Source organism: Melopsittacus undulatus, chromosome Z (genome assembly GCF_012275295.1).
Source record: "Melopsittacus undulatus isolate bMelUnd1 chromosome Z, bMelUnd1.mat.Z, whole genome shotgun sequence".
NCBI classification, from domain to species: Eukaryota; Metazoa; Chordata; class Aves; order Psittaciformes; family Psittaculidae; genus Melopsittacus; species Melopsittacus undulatus.
The window spans coordinates 51,549,414-51,563,110 of record NC_047557.1 but is presented as its reverse complement, the minus strand read 5'-3'; the positions used below and the strand labels follow the sequence as shown (position 1 = coordinate 51,563,110).

The 13,697-nt window shown below is 43.1% G+C and overlaps 1 protein-coding gene across 1 annotated transcript in view; it reads right to left on the bottom strand.

Moving 5' to 3' along the window:
- Positions 1-455: 455 nt before the first annotated feature.
- Positions 456-13,697, bottom strand: part of ABCA1 (ATP binding cassette subfamily A member 1) — a 94,384-nt gene continuing 81,142 nt past the window's right edge. The window contains exons 38-50 of the mRNA XM_013130538.3: positions 13,463-13,578; positions 13,230-13,374; positions 11,806-11,929; positions 11,043-11,172; positions 10,789-10,909; positions 10,545-10,607; positions 9,973-10,079; positions 9,407-9,548; positions 5,782-5,916; positions 4,944-5,047; positions 4,725-4,817; positions 4,314-4,557; positions 456-4,110 (exon numbers count right to left, since the gene is read on the bottom strand). Of these exons, the coding sequence (XP_012985992.2) occupies positions 3,970-4,110; positions 4,314-4,557; positions 4,725-4,817; positions 4,944-5,047; positions 5,782-5,916; positions 9,407-9,548; positions 9,973-10,079; positions 10,545-10,607; positions 10,789-10,909; positions 11,043-11,172; positions 11,806-11,929; positions 13,230-13,374; positions 13,463-13,578 (1,665 nt within the window). The 3' untranslated portion in view covers positions 456-3,969. The remainder of the gene's footprint in view (positions 4,111-4,313; positions 4,558-4,724; positions 4,818-4,943; positions 5,048-5,781; positions 5,917-9,406; positions 9,549-9,972; positions 10,080-10,544; positions 10,608-10,788; positions 10,910-11,042; positions 11,173-11,805; positions 11,930-13,229; positions 13,375-13,462; positions 13,579-13,697) is intronic.

The following is a 13,697-nucleotide window of genomic DNA, read 5'->3' as shown; positions in this document are numbered from 1 at the left end:
TTGATAAATCAAGCACATTACCCAAAATACCAGCTGGACACTAGATTAAAACACAAAACCCAGGAAATTTTAGTTAGCTTGTTTAGTGTGAATTTTCCTGATGAGTGCAACTTCAAGAACTGGCTGGATCCTGGAATGTAACTGGTTAGTTGTGGGATTACAGACAGCAGTTGTCAAAATTTTAACATCAGTTTTCTTTTGGGCAATTAGACCATTATTCTGCTTTCATTTGTAAACTGCTGTTCTAAATCAAGCTAGTATTAACTGGAATTGTTTAATTTGATACTAGCTAAGGGTTTGTTAAGTTTAGTGTATTTCAAAGTCTTTATGTTGAAACATAGCATTTTGCTTTGTCAGTACAAACACGCATAGGCTGTTTTAGCAAAAAGGGGAGGAGTTATCAATAGTTGCAGCTTTGCACATCTCTGTAATGAAAATACTCAGAGGCAGGTAGCTGGCTTGGGATTTAAACATCCGGGTAAGTTTATTGCGCTCTGCAGCTGGATTTGACAGTTGCACGGATCACTGGTATCAGGGCTTGCTGGAGACCTTTTTATTTACAACCTTTAGAAACTCCAAGTAGCATTTCCGTTTCAAATCTCATGCCAGCTCACTTGACTGAAAATAGTACGTGCACTGTGGCAATTTGTAGAGATACTGGAACTTACTTGTACATTATACATCAACATTCAAACAAAACAAAATGGGCAAACCAAGAAATTCTAACAGCACTCCTCAAAAGAACATATGCAAAAATTACATTTTGAAAACAAATGGTGCCACAACAGCTTTATTTTTCACTTAATACAAGGCAATTAGAGTGCCTTTTGATACTTCACATAACAGATATTAGCAAATACAAATATATATACTTTTTTTTTCTTTTCTTGAAAATGACCATTTAAGGATTTAACTTAGGAATTTCAGTTGTGAAATCGCTCTAGATTTTTGCAAAGTTAACAGATATTCCAGTGCAAAAAATAGATCCCATTACAGATAGCATAAAGTGCTTGGAACGAAGGACCAACTGTAATTCAGGAGGGAAGGATAAGCATAAAGTGGTAGTTTAACCATGGGGAAAATACAACAACTCCTTACCAAAATACAAATATACTACAAAAGGGATACAACATGTCCATAGTAATATGATTTAGAATAAGTTAACACCTCAGCGCAGTTTCATTACCAAGAGTGGTTCATATACTGTATGTGACTCTAGAGTGATTTTTCCCCAACACATGAGTAAATTAGTGGCTGTCTGAACTTATTCCATGACAAATCTTCATGTGAGAGTTGAATTATGCTGGCTGTTCAGTACAAATGAGTCAGGTCAGAGCTGTGAAATAGTCTGGTTAAGATCTGTATTTACTGTAATATTTTGTCACAGACAGTAGACTCTGTATGAGCATGACAGTCACAGGGCAATAGGAATCAAGAATGTTGTTGGTGGGATAAGAAAAGAGGATTATGTTGTAACTGTTGTCTCCTGCTAAATTAATCATTTAAATGAGCAGTTTCAAAGAGCAGACCACAGCCCTTTCAGGACCAAATCTGTATCCTCCTAGAACTCGTTCTAGTTCTACATGCACTAGTTTGGTGCCATGCAGAACTTAAGCCCTTCACTTTGGTGACTTAATGCTGATTTGTAATAGTGATTTTTAGCAGTGTAAGCCTTTAATACATGCTAGTTGTTTCAATGATACCGTAACATAGCTGCAGCCTCTTATAGAGAAGTCATGGCTGTAGCTCAGCTGTTTAGTAACTTTTCTGCACCTGGAAGTCTGGTGTATTCATCACCCTGCTACTCATCCCCGTAGGGTGACAATGCCATAAACGTAATAACAAATCGTGTTTTAAGTGAGGTATACCAATCCCCATTATACTCCTTTCTCAATCCCCTTAGCAATGTACTAAATAGTTAAAAAAAATAGTATGAAAAAGGCACTTCAGCAGTCTGTAGAAAGCTCATACTTTATCCCAAGGCAGGACACAGCAGGGATTTTGAACTTCATATATATTTGTGTTTCAAAATTTCTGATTTGGCCAGTGTTACCAAATATACCTGGAAATACAGACTCAGAACGGTCTGAGTTGGAAAGGATCTGAGGACCATCTCATTCCAACTCCTCCTGCCATGGGCAGGGACACCTCACACTAGACCAAGTCACTCAGAGCTCTGTCCAGCTCACAACAGCCTCTTGACTGTCTATTGGGCTGCTATGGACATTCACAGAAGAAAACAGTCCATGACTGATTCATGGTGGAGTGGCATCAAGAACTAGTGCCGAACCTGTATGGGTATTTAAGGAAGGAGCATGGCATACTTTAATAGCCCAGGATATGTACTTGGGTTCAAACCACATTACCAAACCTATTTCTGAATGTAAAAGCAAGGTAAAGGGGCCTGTAAGCATATTAATGAAAGCATACTCTCCCATGACTGTTGTACAATGTCAATGAGAATTTGTTGTTCTTACTACAAAATATACCCTCTAGCATTATTCTGGCTTCATAAAACTTCAGAAATTATTGACTGATGTAACTGTAGTACTACAACTTTGAAGCATCTTGTCCTTCAAGGGGATTTTTACTGAAGCAGTTTGTCACATGTGTAATAGGGGTGTGTTCTCCAGTTAGGGATCACCAAATGACTGAAACTACACTGCACAACAGAAGCAGAAACTTCTTACACATTAATCTAATGTTATACCAGTTTCCAAACAAAAACATTTGACGTGAACAACTTGCAGTATTTGCAGATGATAGCAGCTGATTGCTAGAGCCTGGAACTTGGTCAGATCATGAACATAGCTATCACTGAATTGACAGAACGAGAGCAGGCACAATGTAAAGAAATACTGTGGCTACAAAGATCAGTGGAAAGCACTTTCAATCCCTAATTAAGCTACCTACCTATTTAAACTCATAAATAATACTGTTAAAAAAAAATAAATCTACATCTCATTTCTAGTTTTACCTGTCAAAGCCAGAAATGGCAACATGCTTGTGCTAAGCAGTAATTTCAGATTATGGGTACCTTTCTGGTGCAAAGCAGGGGTTAAAGAGCAGATATTACGTATCTGAGTGACATCTCATGATTTAGAATTTGCTCTTGGCATTAGCAGCTTGTACAACTACTGAGTTTGCTGCTGTGGTCCAAACGCTAGGTCGGCTTCTCACCCACTTCCTACTAGGTGTTCAGGCAGCTGCTGCAGTACCTCAAAGAGCAGAAGAGTACTTAACTACACAAAACCCTAGCCAGAGTAGGTTATTGGTTATGATGCTGGTGGGTCAATCCTGTGCATTTGCAGGGTTCACGGTTCTGTGTATCACCACTTACTGATGGAGATGTACAGATATGATAGCCTATCTCTTGCCATCCCATCTGCACAGTACTGCTTTGTGGCCCCAGATTTGTCAGCAACTCACCTATACCAGTCTAGGAAAAGCAGGTGGTCAGGTAAGTTTTCACAATCTAAGGCTACAACACTGGTGATGACTTTTCCTGCCACTGACTGTTTTGGTGCATTCATTGCCAGCAATGGATGTAACACCACAAAATTCCCACTCACAACACGAATGTTTTAAGGACTAAAACATGCATGTCTAAAATACCTATAAATAACCACTGGCCATGATTCCACAGTGAACTATTTCTGCAGTGCTAGTGAAAGCATACTGTACAGGACAAGACACAGTATAGCTGAAATCCCACAGCATCTGGTGGGTGCTTTACCACAGCTTCAGAGTTATACTGTAATGAGCTAAGTTCAAGTCTTTCACTTCAGCACAGTACAAGACGACTCCATGAGGCACGGCCCGCAAAGGAATTTGTTTCTGTTGCATTGAATTGCATTGCATTGAATGGTTATCAGTAGAGTGTCCAGTTTCTCTTCCTCTGGCTTCTTTGGGAGTATCCTATCCCAGGGAAGTTTGCATTCTGCTCATCATTTCTTTGCTGGAAGTGGCTCACACACAACTTTCTTTTACCTTCTCATCTTGCAGGAAGGAATTGAGGATTGCAATATCTACCACAGTCTGGTTTTTGTGCAGTGACAGATCCTTAGTGTGGTCGTCATCACTTTGGTCCTTAGCAAAATTTACAAATACCTGCAAGAAAAAAAGGCCATGTCACACATCACCCTGAATTTTCACTAATTGAGGGCATTTTACACATTGGGCTTCCTGAATGAGTCCCAGGATTCAGTACTCCACTAAAATGCCCTTAAAAGATAGGTCCAGTGAACTGGTGGATTTACTCTTATCTCTGCAAGAAGAAGGTTTTGGCAGACAGGCTACTAAAAAAAACTTACTTGGTCAAGTGTGGTCTGAGAAACGGAGTAGTCTTCAATGTGGAGTCTCTTCTTATTCTGGGAGAGAATACTGAATATTCTGGCCAGGGAAGATGGTGAAGAGGGAAGCTGGTACTGCAGCATGTTCCGATGCTTTTCCTTCAGGACACTTCCAGGGAAGGCATGCCCAAAGAACTCCTCTACGGGCTTCAGGTCTGGGTTTGCCCCTGCAATTCTCACCACTATTGTGTAACCATCTCCGAACCTGTAAACAAGAGCACCAGCACAGGAGATAAGTGTCTCTGAAACAGAAGTGCAGTTTAAAATCCAGCAGCATCTGCCATAACCAGAATAGCAATTAAGACAGAGGAATTAAGTCTGACTGTATCTCCCAAAAAACACAACTCTGTGGTGTAAAATGAAAACAGCTACCTGTTCTTTAGATGCTGGACACTGCCCAGACACCTGAATCGCCCATTGACCATTATCGCCATTCGAGTGCACAGGGCTTCACATTCTTCCATGCTGTAGGCAGAAGTAACTTCATTAGCACTGCAAGCAGCAGTCAAGGGCAGAGCAGCTAAACAGAGTTTAGCATCCAGCCCTGGTAGATGCAAAAGCCAGGATATGATACAATGGGCTGCTACTTGCCTGTGAGATGTGAGCACCACTGATCTTCCCTCTTTGATTACACTCAGAGCACAGTTCCACAGGAAACGACGTGCTTTGGGATCCATGCCTGTTGTTGGCTCATCCTGCAAAATATACACAAAACCGAGGTTATTCTGTTACATTCTACAAACGAATAACTCATTTCTGAAATAACTGCCCATTCTGTTCATGCATAGTAAAAATGTTGAAAATAAACAGGTTTGACTTATTTTCTGAAATGAGAATATAATTTATGCTCCAAATTCTAAATTAGCAAATGTATTTTTCAAAACTGAGAAATGCTGCTTATTTTGCAAGTATAATGTTGAAATACACTGTTCTAAAACAAATCAGTTAGTTTGTTTAAATAGAACACTAGACTATCCTGCACTATGAATTTTAATAATCCTAAGGTTTGTCCCCAATTTTAATCTAAAGAATCCCAAAATATTTATTTCCAATCTTCATTGAATTATTAAAACCACAGGACTGATTCTCCCACACAGTAAGATTTGCTTAAGTCCAGCCAGGAAGGCTGTTATTTTTTGTTGCTATAGAAATGTTTGCAGCTGTACTAAAGTTGTAAAGATACTGGCAGTTTGGCATCATGTTTGAGACCCCACTTACCCAGTGATTTTTCAGAAACAAGCCCAGAGTCACATTATAGCTTGCATGTACATTTAAATATGGAATCTTTATTTCCATGTGCTCTTTGCTCCTGTTTAAGTGATTAATAATGTATTTAAACATTAGCTGGCTGTGACAATGTGGTCTTTCTCTGAACCTGATTTTTCTGTTTTCTAAGGAAAATGTTAATGAGCAAACGTTGCAGACTCACCAGGAATACCACAGGTGGCCCTCCAATGAGGGCAATGGCTGTGGAGAGCTTGCGCCTGTTACCTCCACTGTAATTCCCAGCATATTTTTCTCCGTATTTCACAAGTCCCAGTTTCCGAATTGCCCACTCACCAACCTATAAGAGAGAGCACACCACCCTCTTGAGTCAAGCACAGTAACATCAGTCTACACATTGAGATTTTTTCCTCATGAGTTTTACCTTTAAAAACATTTTTTTTTTTCCATAAGGGCCACTGATGTGAAGCTCTCATGTGCAATGGATATCGGTTTTGAAACACCCTGTTCACCTCTAGATTAGGATATACTCAGTCCTGCCCCTGGGAGGCCAGAAAATCAAATGGCTGCCATTAATTGGCCAGAGAGCATGATTCTGACATCAGTCAGCCACATGAACCACCAGTGTAGTGCTCATAGCAGCACTGGCTTTAGCCAGTGTCCTGGGTTCAGCAGCAGCAGTCATTTTTCTTAGTAGCTGGTGCAGTGCTATGTTTTTGACTTTCAGCCTGGGAAAAATGCTGATAACATCGATGTTTTTAGTTGTTGCTGAGCAGTGCTTACCCCGATCAAGGACTTTTCAGTCTCATGCACTGCCAGTGAGGAGGGGCACAGGAAAGCCAGGAGGGAGCAGAGACACAGCACCTGACCCAAACTAGCCAAAGGGGTACTCCATACCATAGCACGTCATGCCCACTGTATAAACTGGGGGCAGTTACCCATAAAGGACTGATTGCTGCTTGGGTCGGGCTGAGTATTGGTCGGCAGGTGGCAAGTGGTTGTATTCTCCTCCCTTGTTATTTCCCTTATCATTATTGGTGGTGGCAGTAGTGGTTTGTGTTATACCTTAGTTACTGGACTGTTCTTATCTCAACCCATGGGAGGTACCTTCTTTCGATTCTTCTCCCCATCCCTCTGGGAGTGGGAGGAGGAAGAAAGGAGGGAGGGAGTGAGTGGCTGCATGGTTCTGAGTTGCCAGCTGGGCTTAAACCATGACAATTCTTTGTGGTGCCCATGTGGGGCATGATGTGTTGAGATAACTACAGATCTGATCGGAGTGTGTCTAATCGTATTTGTGATAAGCATTCATTGTTTTGGATTAATAGTCACTCATCACGATACTGATTTATTGGCTCTCAAAGTTGTTGCTTTTGATCTCACAGTTACAGCATGTCATACCTTACTTACAGCCAGTATTTGCTGTTTTAGTGTTTATCGGCTGGGAAGCCTGGGCTGAGGTTATTGTTTCACTGTATTTCATGTTAATGACTTGCAATACAATAGATTCATTGATCATGAAACTAATCTGTCTTGCTTCCCAGTCTGGCCATCATTTCTATACTTTGAGAAGTATATAACAGAAGTGTTTAGCAATTGTACATCTTTTTTTCCGCGCCTCAGGTGCTCAACCTATGAAAGAGATGTTCCCAGCTCCCCCACCAGACTATTTACAGCATCATTTGAGAATTCTAAACGTTTTAGATGGCCTTTAGATACCCTTGAAACCTGCCTGCTGCTTGTGCTGGGGGTTCAGCATGTTAAGATCCATGTGGTGTGTGTTTTACCCACGGCCACACCACCCTGAGAACACCCTGTTTTGTCTCATCTCAAAAGCTAAGCAGGGTCAGGCTCAGGTCTTGTCTAGGGTTAAACAACGCTATAGGAGGACCACAAAGACTTTTCCCCCAGGCTGGACAGTCATGAGTGTGAGGATGTATGGGATTCTATGGGCAAGCACCTGGGCCAGTGGGCCCCTCCAGTGCTTTGGAACTTCACACCTGAGCAAGTGCAAAATCTGGAAAAAATGTCAGAACATTTAAATGAGGTGTGTTGTCATCCAGGCAACACCAGAGAGGGACAAATCATGGGAGCGTGCTGGGGCTTGGCCTATGCTTACAGAGCAACTCTGGAAAAAGATGTCTCTGGATGTGATGGCAAAGCAACAGACAACAAAGCTACTCAACCCCTAAGCACAATAGTTACACCAACCCTGACAACAGACACTGCAGCCACTCCAACCACAGTGACAGACACTGCAGCTTCCCCAACACCAGTGGCTGACACTGCAGCTAAACCAAAGGACCAATCTGTGCCAATAACAGTTGCCCCTGTAAGCAAGGGGAAGAGCAGATGAGAGCCACAAAGAGCAACTTGTGCAGTGAAGAAAGATGAAGACACAGCACATAGTACTGGGGACAGCGTCTGAATAACAGTTATTTCTACAGGAATCAGAGAAAGAGGAAGAAGAAGAAGAGGTGACTTCTTGACCCAGGACCTCGACCAAGCTGCAGAATATGCAAAAAGATTTCAGCCGTCTTCCAGGGGAGCACATCATCACCTGTTTGCTCCAATGCTGGGAGAGTGGGGCTGACAGTCACAAACTAGAAGGTAGGAAACCAAGCATCTGGGATCACTTACTAGGGAAGGGGGAATTGACAAAACAATTTCAAAAGAGAAAGAGTCCCTCAGCCTTTGGAGGCGGCTCTTGGCAGCTGTGAAAGAAAGGTTTCCCTACAAGGAAGATGTTATGTGTTGCTCAGCCAAATGGATCACGACAGAGAGTGGCATCCAGTCCCTAAAGGAATCAGCCATTGTAGAAATGATCTATTGTAGGCCAGATGCTGGGAATGCACCTGTAGATCCAAAAGAATGGCAGACTGCCGTGTGCAGCTAGCTTTCCAGGTGGTGTGGACTTGCAGCAGGGACATGCTCACTATTGGCACACAGCAATCCCACTGTGCTGCATCTTAGCCCTTTAGACAGACGGGAAGGATCTGGTCTGTTATACAAAAGTATTAGTACTAGTGCCAGTGGCCAGGCATTGTTGTCCTGGGGACTAGAAAGTGTTAGGGGGAAGAGATTCAGCTACTGTTCGGATCAAATGCAGAACTGGGTCTCTTTTTACATGGGGCTGATGGGAACATCACACAGAGGAACTTGCCAGCAACATTCAAAGGAGCTTTCAGTCTTCACCAACCATCACTACTCTCAAAGAGGGCTTCAAGCTAGCTGGATATACCCTAGGCACCAGACCTGACCCCTATCCAAAGCACTGAGTACAGATATCATCTTCCTACCTACAGTGGTTCCTGCTCTGCAGCACCCAGGACACTTAATGAAAACTGTGAAAGATGCTGTATGGTATTGGCAGCTGCCATTAAGTTGCCTAAAGACTGTTAGTGTAACACCATGTCTGAATGCCAAAATAGCAGTACTTTAAGGATGCAGCACTATCAACTGAAAAGATGTAACAGCTAGCATGAAGCTTCTGTTAAGCTATAGAGTGCTTCCTCCCTGAGACTTTGAAGAATTAACTCTTGACAACAGATGAGGTTCTGCAGGACCTGCAGCTTCACAGCCCTTAAACTCTTAAGGGAAACAAGTCATTCAGTGGAGAAATGCATCCACTGTGAGAATTCAGGACCCAAAGTACCTGACCTTCATTTAGTACATTTTAGCAACTTTGGTTTGACCTGGAAGAAAAGGGGGGCAGATTTCACCACACAGTATCTTCAGCAGCTTCACATCATGGCATTGCATGTGTTGCAGGGAGGGTGCATGCAAGCAGGAACAACTGGTCACTGGAGTGGGTCCTATGGTGTATAGTTTACCTTGCAGACTTCTTTCTCTGGAACACCTCTCAGGAGTGCGTAGAACTCCAAGTGCTCTCGCCCTGTCAGCAGCTCATTAACAGCATCAAACTGTGGGCAGTAGCCCATGTTCTGATGGACTTCTTGGATGTTGGACAAGATACTGTAAAAGAAAAAACTCTTTATTAGGATTTTACAAGTACATGCTGCTATTTTAGGTGTTAAAAGGAGGAAAGTGGTTTTGGAATCAAGGAACTAACAAAAATGCAGGATCCTAGAAGTCCATCTGGGCCAAATTCTTTTTTCTCTCTCCCTGTCACCCCTTCTTTTTTTCAATATGATATTTGAGCACGAGAGGGCAGGTACCGAGAAGTGACTACCAGAATAAATAAATTTTCCTAAGTTCATAAAATACTTTACCAAATACCAAAATATTTTATCCTGAAACAGATGCCAGGAGTTGAAAAAGGGAAAAGTGGGTCAGAATTTAGACTTGCTGGAAGTGGAACTAAGGCTGTGGGAGTGACAAAGAAAGCAGCAAAGAACCTGCTTTGACACAAAGCAGAGAAAGATGCATAGTTTTTCACCTATTTCCTTTGAGGAAAGCTTCTCCTCCTGTCACATCTGTATCACCAGTTAGCATCTTAAAAGTGGATGACTTGCCAGCACCGTTTACTCCCAGGAGTCCAAAGCACTGGTGATACAAAAGAGCAGATGAGCACAGTGTTTTTGAGAACAGGATTCAACTACATCATTTCAGCACTGACAAGATGGGAAGGAGTAAATCTGACCTTCAGGACAGCTGGAGGGAGTCTTTTGTGCATTTTTAGAGAAAAAGCCTCTGGGCTTTTATTTTAAGTGTAAGCCTTTAGGCTGGGAAAATGAATTAATTGTGGTGCCACCTTGGTGCAGTGCCACCACAGCCTATCTATGCCAACCCTTGAGGGTACCAGAGTTTGGCTTCTGGTCCCAGACACTGAGTTGCATACCTTCTTCAAAGGCAGAGAGACACAGGATCAGAAACTGCTTCAAATTCCAGGCAATTTCCTTTGATGTAGTCTGAATATAATCTGCTTCTGAGCTTCCCCTACTCTCTGCTGTCTGTTGCTCTTAAATACTGCAGTAATAGCAGAGCAAAGAATTTGACAGATAAGCTTACCTCTCCAGGGGGTATTCCAACACAGATCCTATCAACAGCTGGCTTTCGCTTCATTCTGTAAATCTGAAACCAGGAGAAAAAGAATGAGAAGGACAATGTCAGTGAGAACTGTAATTTCAGCCGTAAGTGTTCAAAACTCCAAACACACCCTGCTTTTGATCACACTAAATTCCTCTGAACAAGGCTTCTAGTGAAGTGCATGATTTTGTATCAACTAGTTTTAGGAATGCAGAATTTCTGTCACCTTGGTTAGCTCCTTGATTTCCAAGATGTCACTCTGTCCTCCTCCACTAATTATTCTCTGTCTTTCTCTGGTTACATCCTCATCTTCATCATTCACGGGAGGCAGCTTGGCATAGACAGGCCTGGAGAGAGTAACATGCTAAAGCTTTAGCAGAAGATGACAGGGCCTTCTCAGTCGATATTCTCCACACTTCATGGGAGGCAGCAGTGAAAACTTCACCTGCCTGCAGCACTGAAGTGAAGCAGACAACCTACCTGGGTCTGATGAAGAACCTGTACTGGATGAGCACTGTGATGAGGAAGAAGACAACGCCCTCTACTGCCATCGCAAAGAGGTTCCTTCCCACCAGGTCCCATGACAGAGGAGACACAAAACGATTTTCTCCTGCCAAAATGAGACGAAGAGCACAGTCACCTTTCTCAAGCAATAGAAGCAGGCTAGCATTTCTTCCTGCAGAGCTCACCAAGTTGGGCGCTGCGGCAACTGGAGAGTAGCCAGCAGGAGGAGGGAAAGGACAGACTACACAAGGGGCCAGTTGTGGCTGAATGCCTATTTCTTGCTGTAGCAAAGCCGGGACATGGGGCCAGAGAAATCAGTCTGCCAAAGGACAGCTGGCCCACCTTTATGAAAGGTTAGTGAAGCACAGGAAGACTGAGTCAGGCTTGGCATCTGCATCCCATTAAAAAAAAACAACTATCCAGTTTTCCAGGGTCGCAGCCGCTCCTTACACTTGGCTTAATGATCCTCTCTATACAGTTGTGTTTATGCATTTTTGTTTAATGCCCCTAATAACTCAGAACTGTGGGGATCTATCTGCCAGGCCCTCTTCTGTCCTTGAAACAACCTAAAAAAGACAGCTGTGGAGACTTGACAGCTTTGATCAGGTTTGTGCTGCAGACTGTGCACTTTTAGTTCCTGGCAAGTCAGAGGAGCAAAGGGTGCTCTTTATCCAGAGCAGACCTGAGCTTTCCCTGTTCAGTGCAGGCCACTGTCTCTGTGATACACAATTTCACTTACCAAACCTCTCCAGAGCATCAGCCATGGCTTGGTTTTTCACCATGTCAATGAGTCCCCGCCCCAGGCAGAAGTGGGGGAAGATGAGGAAAACAGACTTCAGGATGTCATTGATGTTGTTCAGCTTCTGTTAAGACAAAAATCAAGTGCCAGTGAGCCATCTGAGCAGAAAGCAGCCACCACCTGCCAAGTATGACCACAGAATCATAGAATCATTTTGGCTGGAAAAGACCTTTAAGACTGAACTCAAATGCATGTTGTGATTGATCCCTCCCTCCCCCAGCAGTGCATCCCCACTAAAATTTGAGGATTAGAAATGCTCTCCCAAAAGCCACTGCCATGGCTCCTCTGGACAGTCATTGTTCTTGCCTTGCTCAAGATGCTATCAATACAAGCAAATTGCACCAAAGGAGAAATTCCTCCAAACAGGCAACAGTCTAAAAAGCAGTGTCTGCAAACAATAATGTGCAGAAAGGCTACAGGTTGAGGAAACAGGAAAGCTGTGCTTGCACAGTTTGGTTGTATCAGAGGCTGTGTAGCCCCTCCCTGTTGCATATTGGAGGCCCTAATCCTTTTATTTTGTGGTCTTCCAGTTGATTTAGCTCATGTGTTGGACTGACAGCAGCCTGAGGAGAGGTTCCTGTTCTGTCAGGCACTTACCTACAAACATGTACATGTTCTCCCTGAGCTAAAACAATCCTTGTAATAAAAGGGACCATCATCAAGGACTGCCTCCCTATGCCTACAGGCAGTGGTACAATCAACAGGTAACTCCCACAGCGTGTCCTCAACTTCTTCCCACAAGGTACACTTTACGCTATTGTGGATCAAAGGGGACCTGCTAAGACACCTTGCGTTGCTTATAGGCGTAAGAGGAACTTCCACCTCCTCCATGCATCTGGCTTTGGAAAAACTGAAGCGCGCAAGTTCCCAGTACAGTTAGAAAGGTTTTTACCAAGGGAGGCAAAATGGAAGACAGTTAAATGCCTGACTGCTTGAAATGGCCTGCAGTACACAGAAACTACCCCTTATGAAGAACATACAGAAAATTTCATCTGAACATAAGTAATCTTTTTTTTACCATAAGGGTGATTGAGAAGTGGAAGAAGTTATCCATAGAGACTGTGGAGTCTCCATCCCCAGAAACCTTCAAAACCTGATGGTCCTGTGCAACCCGCTCTAGCTGACCCTGCTCAGAGGTTGGACTATATATAGGTCCCTTCCCACCTTAACTACTCTGTGAACATTGATGAAGTGGGCTTTAAACCATTTCCACTCAGAACCTTTGTTTAAACTGCTGCAGCAGCTAATGGCTACCAGCTGGTGGCTAGCCCATCTGGAGGTCTGACTGCTAAAGGCAACATGGCACCAGTATGAAACTAGACTGTAGCAGCCCAAGACAGTGAGGAGCTTCTGCAGAAACATACGTTGTTGGTGAAGAGCTCCAGGACAAAGGTGGCCACACTACTATTGATTCCGATGAAGAGATTCACACTGGTCAGCACAACATATGCTGTACTGGGGATTTTGAACACGAAGGAGGCTGGATACATCAGAGGGGTGATTGACCACCTGGCAAGAGGAAAGGCAGCAACATCAGGTAAGAACCTTCCAAGTCTAAGAGCCTTCCCAGTCATCCTTCTGATGAAAAATCCCTTACCCATAGAGGAACAGAAGGAGAGCCAGGACAGGCAAATTGGAAGAGGATACATAGGACTTCTGCTGGAAGCAGATGAAGATGATGATGACTAGCGTGGCTGGAACAATGTAGTTGCACTGGAAGGTGAAAAATATGGCTTTAGATTTGTTTCCAAATGACAAAAAAAAAATGAAAGGTGTCTTTCTGCTCTGAACCAATGTTTTTCAACATTGTTCAGTGTTCTCAAAGCTGTGAT